Source organism: Hippoglossus hippoglossus, chromosome 12, assembly GCF_009819705.1.
Source record: "Hippoglossus hippoglossus isolate fHipHip1 chromosome 12, fHipHip1.pri, whole genome shotgun sequence".
Lineage (NCBI taxonomy): Eukaryota > Metazoa > Chordata > Actinopteri > Pleuronectiformes > Pleuronectidae > Hippoglossus > Hippoglossus hippoglossus.
This window is the reverse complement of record NC_047162.1, coordinates 11,545,269-11,558,216: the sequence shown is the minus strand read 5'-3', so window position 1 is coordinate 11,558,216 and position 12,948 is coordinate 11,545,269. Positions and strand designations below refer to the sequence as shown.

Sequence of the window (12,948 nt, the reverse complement as noted above, 5' to 3'; positions counted from 1 at the left end):
AAAATTACAAAATAGGTTTATTCATATAAACAACTACAAAAGTCTAATAAATAAGGTTTTTTGGGGGGGAGGAGACAAATTAGATAAAGTGGTATTATATTATTTCACAAAAGCAATATCAAAACACATACAAACAGATGAGGTTCATCTGTATTCTTCACACAGCTCTTCTGCTGCGGCCGAGTTTATAGAGCTCGCTCTGTTTGTAAGAGGAGGCACAACTATCCTGAGATTCACCATGTTTCACATTTGGTCAAACTTACAAGTCTAAGTTTATCCTTCACCGTGCACTTGCTTCTCACACGCCCTCCCACACAGGAACGTCTCACATGGCCTCGTATTTACAAAGTATCCTGGAGCTGTGAACACTGAGGCTGCATAGATGATTCATTCACGCGTTTCTTTTATTATTTCAGGGCTCCCAGGGTGACCGAGTCCTTCCCCTCCGAGGAGTATGTGAGCGAGGATCGTTTTGCGGTGGCATACGAGGCGTAGGAGGTGGCGGAGGAGGAGGGTAAACGGGGCAGGGTGGCTGTCGAGGAGGGGAGGCCTTGCGTCTGTCTGTCAGGGGGGCAGTAGGCCGGAGAGGACGACCTGCCTTTGCTCTGCAGGCTGCTGCTGCTGCTGCTCTGCAGAGGAGAGCTGGAGGTTTTCGGGCCTCGAGTCAGAGACGACGTGGAGGAGCTGGAGAGGGGCGAGGTCCTCATGCCGTAGCCAAGAATGCCCGTGCTCATCAGAAACTCCCTGGAGCCGTAGGCGGGAGGAGTCGGCCCCCGGGAGCCTGGAGGTCGGATGTTCTCCGGTGGTAGACTCCGCCTGCTGGGGATGTCATAGATCCCCATGTCCTGGCCGTAGAGCGCCTGAGATCTGGCTTGGAGGCGCAGCATCCTCTCCCTCTCATCCATCTCCCGCCTCTCGTGGATAGACGCCATGATGGTTTTTGAGAAGCTGTCGTAGCGCACAGCCGACTTCTGAGGTGTCAAGCCCTGTGGGCCGAGATCACGGAGGCTGTCTCGAAGACTGTGAGAGGTCAAATCTCGCATGGTCAGACCTGGAGGGGGGACGTCCCGAGACGCTACGCTTTGGGAGGCAAGGTCTCTTGGCATCAGCCCTTGAAAAGCAGGGGAGGGGTCTCTCTGTATGAAACCCTGGAAGGAGGGCGAGGCGTCCCGTGAGGCGAGACCCTGCAGAGAAGGTGAGGGGTCTCGAGGCTGAGGAGACTGTCTGCTGACGCCCATAAACACGGGGCTGTAGGCGTGAGGGGAGTGCCGCTGCACCACAGTCCCGTCTGCGCCCAGGGTCATGAAGTGAGCGTGGTAGCCGACTGGAGGGGCCCCTCTCTGAGCCAGGAACTGAGGGTCCGCAGGGCTGATGACGTTGTCATAGGAGAGGCTGCTGTTGCTGCTGCTGCTGTGGCCGGTCAGCAGGCTGGAGGAGGAGATGAGGCCCAGCGGAGGATTGGATCCCAAACCGTCAGGTAGATGGGATTTGCCACCGTGGCGGCCGCTGTGCTTGAGGGTGAGAGAGCGGGAGTTGAGCGTCAGAGAGCTGAGCTGCAGCGAGCTGGAGGCGGTGCTGGTGTGGACAGGCACGCCCCCCCTGTGGCTGCCTCTTGGGCTTTCTCTGGACGCAGAGCGGAGGTCAGGACTTCTGCTGTTCCCCTGCTGCTCTGATGTCTTCATCAACTAGACAACACAATAAGAGGCAGATAACATGTGTCAGATATGGATCAAAACCCGGGAAATGTTTATTAAGAATCCTACAACCGAACAAATTCATATCAGACTGAGAAGCACCTGCTCTGGTGGAATGGGCGAGGATCCTCTGGATATGGCCTCAAGGACTGGCCGGAGCTGTGGAACAGTGGGAATGGATACAGGAATGATGGTTTTGGTGTGATGTCCCTTCTCTGCAAAAGAAGTCACATGGGGATTAATTATAGGCAAACAACACATTTCTTTTTCTAAATCCACAAATACAATCCAGCAATGACACAATACAGAAGAAATGTAAAAGATAATGCTGGCAGTAGTCAAAATGTTCTATTTGTCAACAAATACCACGAAATGACGACGACTTCTGCATCTAGTGACACTGTGCTCCAATCTCATTGGTTCTGACTGAATCCTAAAATATTACAAAATCAAATCTTCACTCATATAGTTTATATTGCAAAAACTCTATTTTAGTAACTTTTTAAAACAGCAGGGTTCAGTGGTTTTTAGTAAATATAATATTTAGTTCATAATAAATCATATTTCAGAAAACACATAAGTTTAGATGAACAAGTATTGGCTCCAAAGAGGCTGAGAAAAGATGTAGATCCATATTCACACAGACATAATCAAAACAAGAGTAAACACAGATGTAGGATCGATATCCTATTTTACTGTACTGATTATTACAACTCTGGACTTACTGTTAGGCGGAATTAGTGCATAATATTAATATTTTGATATTATTGATCATACATCGTACAGAGGGCAAAATTATCGTACAAATATGAAAAATTCTTGTAAATCTGGCAACGCTGTTTAATACAAAGACAAAGACAGACAAGACAAAGTCAACAGTTGTTTGTAGAATCAATTTGAAAAATACAGAATCAAACCAGACTCATATAAATGTGTATAATATGTAAATAATGCTGCTGTATTATGTCTGATTATCACAGGGTATATTTGTCGTTCTACTGTACCGTCCATGGCGGTTAAATGGCTCTTCAGCAGGCCGTGCTCTGGTTTCGGGGGCAGTGGTGGTGGACCTGATGCTTGGTGCTGAATGTCAGACAGCTCCACAGCTTCTGCTGAGGTTTTCTGACGGGACACAAACAACAGAGGAATCAGGAGAGATCTCATTATATCCTGGTACAAATCAGTTTACATGACGCCTGAGAAAATATAAATGATCAAGCCATACCTTATTTTGGAGACTGTGTATCCCATTGTCCCTGACTTTCACTGGCATCTGCCTGTTGACCCCCGGCCTCAGGAACGGAGGCTGAACGTGGACGGCTGTTTTCATGCGAGGCCGGGCTGTGTACCTGGAGTCACGGGGCGGAAAGAGACAGCCAAGACTCAGACAATGTTCCTCATGGTTTCATATGACGCTGAAGATTATGTAGAAATAAAAAATATGTCCCTCACTTTGGAGAGATAGGACTGCAAACCAGATACTCCAGGTTGTTACAGCAACCTCGAGTGAAGGGATTTACTCCACCTTGAAACTTCCCAGTTACCTGCGGGATCGGTAAGAGGTAAAATGTACCTGTTAGTTATATTGAAAATGTATTTTAGAGATATTTTCTGACATATTAGAATGACTAAATACATCAGAATGAGTACAAAGTCCAAAATATTGACTTTATTGATATAATTTACAATCTTAATAGGAAAAAACTGACTTGTTCATTTGTGGTGCGTCCTCTGGACACCAGGTACAGGTGGAATCCGGTGAGACCCAGGACCGGGATCAGAAACAGCCCTGATATACTGATCACGACCAAACTGGAGATACAGATCAGGAAAACTGTTCTGTGTTATTCAGCATTAACGTATGGAAACACACACACACACACACACACACACACACAGGCACACACTGTGAGTAAGGATACGTGACAGTGCAGTGCAGCTTCCATAACTCCTCCATGTGTTGCAGGACGTATATGAGGCCAAAGGTGAAGATACAGATCATGTGAACTGTCAGCGACAACAGAAACAGGAAGAAGTAGCGGTAGTTGCGCCTCCCGATGCAGTTGTTCACCCAGGGACAGTGATGATCAAAGTCCTGGGAGGGGATTGTGAGGGAGGAATAAAGAAAAATAAAACATAACTCACTCATAAATTACATATTTTTGCTACACAGATTCATCGCTGGCTCAGGAACTCTGCGGAATATCCTCTGTGCTTTCTAAATACATTTCATTTAACAGAGGTTGTCTGAGCTGATTTTCAAATTGCATTTCCACAGCGACTACAAAGGATCGGAGAGAAGGATTAACCTGATTAATGAGAACTCTCTCCCCCTCCATCACACTCTGTCCATCATTCACTGCAGAAATCCCCCTTTATTGACTGTCCCCACACACACACTGCCACTCTCGCTCATGCACACTCGTCCACATTTCTCCCTGATCTTCCCTCCCATGCCTCATATTTTATCACTGTCGCCACTCGTTTCTCTCATTTAAATCGCCCCCCATGTTTGTCTGCACCCTCCCCCTTCATCCAGTGCGACTTAATAAAAAACTCCTGTCACTTCCCCCTTGCTTCTTTAAATCTCTCCGCGCACTCACCTCCACACAGTGATCGCAGACGCTGCAGTGCGAGCAGCGTGGAGGTCTGTAGAAGTGGCACGAGGCGCACCACTTCATCCGCACCTGGACGCCCCTCACATCCACGTTCTTGTACAGCGGAGCGCGGAACTCGTCGTCTTTGTCCTCGTCCTCGTTAGCTGGAGACATCAAGAGTGTGTGGAGACGTCAAGTTCAACGTCCATAAACTGTGGGATTCTGCTCTTTTTTTTTTATTTGTCATGTGTAGTTATATTTCCCGCTGTAAGCATAATGTCACTTCGGTTACTGACCCATTGGGAGGACACCAGCATCCATGAAGGTTGCCATGGTGAAGTTGGCCAGCACAAAAAGGAAGAGGATGGCGCAGCATGGCGGCACAGCAGGGCAGACGGCTACAGCCAACCACGGGCATCTGAACACACACACACACACATGCATACATAAAAGAATGAAAACATGGGAAAACAGTTTCCTGCACTTTCATCCGATGCAGAGTTCACGATGAGGCTTCGACGGCGTCTCTGAGCCTCGCAAGTATCCATCCCTTAGAGGTTACTGTTAACACAAATCAGTGCCACAACAGAGATTTTAAGGGATAATCTACATCCCATTTATTCTGATGGGAGCGGTGAATCCCAAAAGTAATTGTTTACAGTGAGAGATAAGCATGTATTAGTGTGTGTTCACCAGTGCCCACAACAAGGGATTATTTGACTGAACGTTTCTGCAGCAGCAGCAAGACACTCAGTGTATCTGTGTTGCCCAGTGAAGCCGGGCAGGACACCTGAAGGACGATTATTTTCAATATTCATTAATCTGTTAAATATTTGATGGATTATGAATTCAGTCAGAATAACTGTGGAAAATGTCCTTCACATGTTCCCTGAGTCGAAAATGACGTGAGATCGTTATTAATCAAATTAACAATTGAAAACCAAAAGATTTTCACAATAAAACAGACAAAATCTGCAAAAAATCACATTCAACAAACGTGGACCTGCAAATATTTTAATTTTTTTGTTCAGAAATGACTTAAAACAATATTCAGTTGTTAAAAAGATTATGTGATGATTATTACGTGTATTTTATATGTTTAGATATTTGAATCTGTGTCTGAGCATCGTTAAAAATGATATATAAATAATATTTTCAACTTCATTTTTATACATAGATTATATATGATCTCATTAGTTCAGTGGTCACACCTTAACTTCATATTACTGTTGTGTTATGTCAAATAAAAAGCCTTTGATAGATTGATCAATAGTTATAGTTTGAATGATGCTGTTTTTAGGCCGATACTGTTAAAGATATTTGTATATATCAGGCGAAGGTAAATTCAGTTTCAGGAAAAGCACATTGTGTAAACTGTATTGTGGATTTTAGTGTTTTTAAAGGATTGTGACAGGGACATTTTCCATGTTGAAGAACGTGTCCCTACTCTCTGGTGGGTAAAGTCCTGTGAGTGTTGGTGACACAGTTTCTAAATCATCTCAGACCTTGTTTTGTGTTTCTCTAATGCAATCACTTATTATAGCATGATTTACTGTATACATCAAATATACAGTAAATCATACATTCAAAGCTGCCAATACACAGTATCAACCGGGAGAATTTATCGGATTACTTTGGCACAGAAAAGTCACGTACGATTCATATAAATAAAATTTAAAGTTTGAGCATGACTATAATAATTAGTGAAATTGCAACAATGAAGTTCTCCGGTTAAAGAAAATGTTACATGACTGATGCAGTATTGATCTTTGCGTCCTGTCAGGATTTGAAGCAGTTAGAACTTCTGTGTGCCGTAAAAATCTTAGAGAACCACCACTTATCTGCTCCAGTCTTCTGTGTGTGTCTGTGTGTGTGTGTTGTGTGTGTGTGTGTGTGTGTGTGTGTGTGTGTGTGTGTGGTGTGTGTGTGTGTGTGTGTGTGTGTGTGTGTGTGTGTGTTGTGTGTGCTGAATTATACTGAATGGGAGTATGATTATATCTCTCCTGCGTGAGATTAGAGGGAGGGGCAGTGTAATCAGGTTACAGTGGCAGTCAGAGAGGAAAAGATTCACTGGATTATATTAACAGTGTTTGATTGAACATCACATGTTTAACCTACATATACACTGTATGGGAATTTGCCTACGTGAACGATCAAATGTTACGTTTGGTGAGTTGTTATTATCACAGGTAGATATAGATAATACAATATCACGTGTTCTGTGTGTCAGAGGCCTTAAATGCAGATTTTTTTCACAGATGAAACATCAACAAACCATGAAGACACATAAAAGTGATTAGACACAAAATTTGATGAAAACGAAATCAAGACGCCTCCGCTTCTGTTATGCACTTCATCCCACATCAGCTCCAATCTGGAAACCCTCTGGGTGATTTTAGGCCGCGGGGGGGAGGGGTGCCACCACCCCACTCCCGAGAGGCACGCCTGCTGATGCCGTGCCAGCTGCAAACCCAGTAATCCCTGGATTATGAACTCTGGATTACAGACCATTCCTGCCCCGTCCGCTGGCATTGTGGATTCCTCACATTAGATGCTGAAACACACAGAGCGTGCAGCCGAGGCTCGCCGTGCACTGCAACACGGCACGCCACTGTTTTATTCTGAGATAAATCCAATCGATTCGCCGCCGGTCATCTGCAACGGCTGAACACTCCCCTCGTAAAACACACGACGCCTCCCTCTGCTCAGGAGATGAGGAGAAAATTGGAAACAGGACGAGAATTTCTTGCAACAACTTGGACACAATGAAATTATAAGAACCTTTAAGAAGCCGTGAATGTGTGACAAAAAGATTAAGGAGCATAACGTGATCCCCCCCCCCCTCTCCGCTTGAGGGCTCCTATTCAGGATTTGTGTCCACGTTCTTCTCACTAAATATAGTCGTGTTTGACATGTGCTTAAACTGTCACAGCTGATCACTTGCATTCAACTACTGGAGGTGGTCAGTTAAAAATACTCCCCTCATTATACTTAGACGTAGAAGAGAACCACACGACAGTGGAGAGAAAGAAATAACGTTATTTTCATCACTAAGCCCAATTTGATGCAATATTATTAGATAGTAGAGAGATAGAGAGATAGAGATAGAGATAGAGAGATAGAGAGATAGATAGATAGAGAGATAGAGAGAGGGATAGATAGATAGAGAAGTAGATGGATAGAGAGATAGATGAGAGATAGATAGATGGAGAGATAGATAGATAGATAGATAGATAGAGAGATAGAGAGATAGATAGAGAAGTAGATGGATAGAGAGATAGATGAGAGATAGATAGATGCATGGATAGATAGATACATAGATGGATAAATGGATGGATACAGACATGAACAGATAGATAGATAGATAGATAAATGGATAGATGCATGGATAGATAGATGGATGGACGGATAGATATGTAGAGGATGGGGAGTCACCCTCACTGGTCTGAGACCATCTGGAGCGCAGGCAGAGACAGTTCATTACGCTGCAGCGTGGCAGGACAAGCTTCCACCTAATGAAACAGGCCGAGCAGAGCTGTATTAAATCACACACAACAGTAAGCTGCTCTCTCTCCAATCTGCACTCTGCAGCCCCACAGTGGGTCAGTGGCACAGCAGACACAACGCACAGTCGCTCAAGCAGCAAGTTCACTACTGGCTGGAAGCCAGGGCTCCAGTTTCTGTGTGAGTGAGCGCGTGAAATATTCTCACAGTTACATAAGTGACATCACTGTCATGTGATGTGTCAGATTTCTAGACACAACATTAGTACAGAAAACACTGGTGGTGAGTGAACAGCCACTGGCTGAACAAGAAATCTGCACATGTGCTCAACTGTCAGCGGCTTCAGCTGTTTTTGACTCGTTTGGTCCAAAGTATGAGCAAAAACAACAGAGGTGTGGCCACGTAAAACATTAATCTGATTAGACTTCAACTGGACATTCTGATTCAATGCATGCAGGACAAGGAATTTAAGCTATAAACCAGTAACTTACATTTGTGGAATATACAGTGTTTGTACATTTAAAATATTATATCACTAGAATATATGTTAGTTTTGTGAATACACAGTTTGCTCAGCTCAAACTGTTTCACGTGAAAGTATCAGTGCTTCAACTCCCATAATTACCTCAGGAGGTTTATGTTTTCCTCTCTTTGTTTGTGTTATGCAAAAATTAGCAAACCAATTTCCAGGAAGTATTGTTGCGGGGTGGGGTCTGACCAAAGGAAGGACCCATTTGATGTTGATGCAGATCTGGGTCAGGGGGCAGATCCAGGATTTTTTTTTCTCTTTCTTTAACATAACAAGATTTCTTAGAGAATAATTCATAGATTTCGGACTCCAGCATGTTTAAGGGACTGATATTTATGAGGGTTGTGGAATTTGGCTGCAGATCCAAATGAGAATCTGGATCTGGTGAATTTAAATGCGGTTTCACAGAGGACTGCTGGGCCTTGGTGGAGGAATATGCTCTAAAAATTCACATGCGCACAATTAGGATTAGAGAGCAGCATAAGAGAGCACATTTTTTTCCAGTAAATATCTCTATATTTCAATATATTTCATTCCTCTAAACACAGAGTATCGTAAGTAGAAAAGCAAGATTCTCTGAGTAAAAATTTATTAGCAAGGGACATATTTCGTGGTGGCTCGGAAGTCTGTGGTATGTGTGGGCGTCTGAGTTTAACAATGCTCGAAAATCTTAAGCACTAGCCCAAACAAAAGTTCACGGTCGGAGGAACAAAAGCAGGAAGCCGGTAACTGATGAATTTTATCAGGCAGCGGAAGACAAAAGAGCCTCCACCGCTCTAAAGGTCATTCTCTGACTCTCCCCAACCTGCAGCAGAAACAGAAATGGAAACGTGTACGCTCGCACTGCCAATGCCCACACTCGAGGCCCACATGCGCAAATACTGATGACTGCATTACCAGATGAAAGAAGCTCAGACTTTGAATATAAAACGTGGCTGCGGGGTTTAGAATCTGGGTTTACTTAATCTGCAGAGGAGGCCTTGTTAAAAATAAAGGATCAAAGTGTTCATGAATATAAAAAGAACACAAAAAAAACTGAAGACGTGCACTTTTTGCAGCATTAATATTGACACAGCAGCATGCACGTGAGTATGCAGGGGCCTAATTGGCTGGCGTCCACAAACCACTGCGTGTTCCCAGTGATTCACAGTGAGCGGGGCGGAGGCGAGGGTGATGTTATGGCAGATGACAAGCGGTGTCCTTTTGACTCAGTGTTACCGAGGCGGGGCTGAACACGGCCGAGCGTGGCACCTGTCCATCTCTTGCCGATGCACGTGGCGGTGGGGGGGGGGAGAGTCGCTCCAGCTGCAGCTGCTGGCTTGGCAGAGCGGCAGGATATCAAACAAATCATTACTCGTATCAGGAAACGGTTTTATTCTCAGGCGGCCAACAAGACACAGAGTTTCTGCCAGTTTTTCCTCTGGAAGGAAACATTTCCAACTTCCTGCTTGAAGTGGATATGAATGGTCTTCTACACAAAAGGGGCGTGTTTAAGGAACCTTCAGTGCAAGTTACCCTGTAGACATTGGGGCAAAGTATTCTACTGCTGGTCGGTTTGACAGTGAGGTTTTCAGATATTCTATTAAAAGGTCAATACCCAATCGTCCACGTGCATTTAGAGCCACGAGGTCGGACATACTCAAGCAACCCCTCGTCCCGTAAGACGCAGAATCGTTCGTTCAATCAGCCGCAGCGTCCTGATTTTGCTGGTTTAGCACTGCAGCCCCAATCAAGTCATCTCTCTTCAATCCATCACGTCAGCAGGCCATTGATTTGAACTTACAGAGGAAGGAGTTCATCGAGATTAGTCAACCTTTTTCCGGCCTGTGGGAATTCCTCTGATTGCTAACCCCCTTTTCCTGACTGCAGCAAGTAGGCAAATGGATTTTATCCTGATACATTTTCATGTTAGGGTTAAAAAAAAGCTACAATATTGAATATATGTAGAAGTAAAGACACAATATAACTGCATATGTTCATACATCAGATTCCCACGAGAGAAACGCTAACAGTCGTTAAACGTGTTAATATAGTAACTTTAATCTTAGCTCGATATATAAACTCAACACCAGCATCTAAAACGATCAGATCAATGTGTGCTTCATTGTGAAAGTCACTCCAAGGAGGTTACGTTAAATATCCGCTGATGGTAAATTTCCCATGCAGATGGGGGGGGGGGGGATCACATGGCATCAACCAGAGGATCCTAATCCCATACTCCCAATCTGGTGTCAGGTTCCAGTGCAAACGGTGCACGGATGGAGGATACGGGGAGAAACTAGGACAGATATGGCTGCCGGGGTCAAGGGTCAGCAGACTGGAATAGAGCTGATGAGGTGGGAGCCTTCAATCGGTAAGTCCATGGTGGATATCTGAGGGGGGGGGGGGGGGGGGTTTCATGAAGAAATTAGGGTGCTATAATATCTGACACTGGATGGCTTGTTCCCCCCCCATCTCTTTATAGCTCTTAAGTAAAGGCTTTAAAATAATGTATATAAATCAATCAAACAAACCTATATTCATCATTTAAATTGGATTCTGAAGCATTACAGGAAGTTGTATTTACTTATTTACCCCACCAACAGGTCAATATAAGGAGACCCCCTCCACCAGAACGTACCATCGCAACCTCAATTTCAATCAGATCTTGCAACTAGTTTAAAAACCCTTTTTTAGAGAGTGTATTTGATTTCCTGCAGCTAAATTTGTGACACATGTAGGTCAATACGATGCGCTCGCACACGCCGATTATCCCCAGGACTGTGTGCGCGAGTCCTCAGGGTGCAGTGCACTGGGACCAGCCCCATGCAAGGCTCAACCAGGTCAGATGTGAGTGGTGGTGGGACCATCAGTGGGTGAGGAGGAAGAAGAAATGGAGCCCAAAGGTTTTAAGGGGATAGTTCACCCAAAAATGAAAATTCACTGGAAACGAGGTCATTTACACAATGTCTTGAGCCTAAATGTCCGCTGTGATCACGAACGTGGCTCCAGAGGAGGACAACAGCGGACATTCAGGCTAAAAACACGGTGTAAATGACCTTGTTTCGAGCCGAATATGAATGCCAGGGCTTACAGACACTTGATGACATCACAGGAGCAGTATGGAGGCATTTTATGTTTTATTCTGTTGTTTTTTTCTGTTTTAATAAGTGGTTCCCAGTTACTTCAATTGTATTAGATTAGGCTGCAATCCTGTTTACCCCTGAAGCTCCAAAAGTGTTTTGTGGACACTTCATCCCTCCATCCATCGGCATAGTGGTGAGTAGATGATGAGAATTTTCAGTTTGGGGTGAACTGTCCCTTTAAGGCCGGTCTTACGTGCAACTTCTTGAAATTGATCAAAGGGAGATGAAGTAAAAAAAAAATTTAAAAATGAGAATAAAACTTTGGGATATTATTGGATTGAGAGAAGATGATGCAAAAAGACAAGTTGAAGTCTGCAGAATGCAACAAATCCCGAGCACAGCCTGTATCTGCAAGGATGGAGGCTGATGCATGGAGAGTGATGGAGAGCCTGCGTGGATCCGATGGGTGGCTATGGATTCTACATCAACATGCAACAGTGCAGCGACGCCAACTTGTAACGTTTTCCCGGCACTTACGTGAAGACGAAGAACAGGGAGGTGGAGCCGACCAGGAGGCAGGCGGCCGTGCACACCGGGATGAAGGCGCTGGGCTTCAGCGAGTCGGCGGCGGCGCCGGCGGGCATCCTGACCTCTCCTCTGCCTCCACACTCTCACCACCAGCGGCACCAGCAGCAGCAGCGGCGGCAGCAGCGGCTCATTCCAACGAGGGCGACCGCACACACACCGGGGAAGTGTTGCCGAGAGAGAGCACAAAGAGCCGGGAGAGGAAAAACCATAGTCGTGTGGAGGAGGGAAGGATTGAAAAGCCCCAAAAAGAAAAAGCCCGGAGCTGTGTGCGCGCAGTCCCGCAGCTCGTTGCTGTGAGTCCCGGCTGGCTGCGGCGCACAGATGCCGCCTCTGGTTTATCCCAAAGGTGGAGCTTTGACTCATGAATGACGTGAGGCAACAGCACAGAGCTCCACTGACTGACTGAGATCCTGCCGAGAGCCCATAACACACATGCTATTCGTATTTACATTCAAATATATATAGATTAAAAAAAGGTTTGGTCCACCGCCATTATTATTGATCCACGTTAGTAAGAGGTTATTAATAATGTGCAAAAATCTGATAATCTAATTAATTATCTGTGTCATCTGCCTCATGAACTGTAATAGAACATTTCCACAAATTGTTTTTTTAATCAGGCCACGTGTTCTGCACTAATTAACTAGGAGAGAGGTGTATTTTTTTTTATTTCTCTCTGTTTCTCAAAGACTATTTGGACGAGAGCAACCAATTTTTCATCTATTCAACTGAAATCTGTCCGTCAATAACACACATTGCTGACAGATGATCACATGTGACAGGTCACTAATGCACAATATTCATGCCAGTGGAAGAAAACATTGAAATGCCACAAATCTCCAGATTTAACTTTGTCTCAATAAGCACAATACACTCAAAATGTGTCTAGTATTACTATGATATTATAGTACTATTTGTAAATCAGATATTGGTGGAGTTTTGTTCCTTTATATGTAAAACTACCTTGAGTC

General features: G+C 44.7%; 1 protein-coding gene across 1 annotated transcript; it reads right to left on the bottom strand.

The window, feature by feature from the left end:
• On the bottom strand, positions 1-12,358 carry zdhhc8a (zinc finger DHHC-type palmitoyltransferase 8a). The gene is made up of 10 exons (XM_034603039.1): positions 11,927-12,358; positions 4,588-4,709; positions 4,298-4,455; positions 3,617-3,789; positions 3,404-3,506; positions 3,147-3,238; positions 2,920-3,043; positions 2,699-2,816; positions 1,797-1,903; positions 1-1,685 (listed from the first exon to the last, which is right to left on the bottom strand). Exons 1-10 carry the CDS (start codon positions 12,031-12,033, stop codon positions 408-410), a joined length of 2,382 nt encoding a protein of 793 aa, XP_034458930.1. The 5' UTR covers positions 12,034-12,358; the 3' UTR covers positions 1-407.
• Between the last annotated feature and the right edge of the window lie 590 nt (positions 12,359-12,948).

Excerpts from the sequence above, each read along its gene's own strand:
- zdhhc8a (XM_034603039.1), bottom strand. The coding sequence starts at position 12,033 with ATGCCCGCCGGCGCCGCCGCCGACTCGCTGAAGCCCAGCGCCTTCATC. Across the intron at positions 3,790-4,297 it reads TCTGCGATCACTGTGTGGAG|GACTTTGATCATCACTGTCC; the intron begins GTGAGTGCGCGG and ends ATCCCCTCCCAG. Across the intron at positions 1,686-1,796 it reads CGCCCATTCCACCAGAGCAG|TTGATGAAGACATCAGAGCA; the intron begins GTGCTTCTCAGT and ends TGTGTTGTCTAG.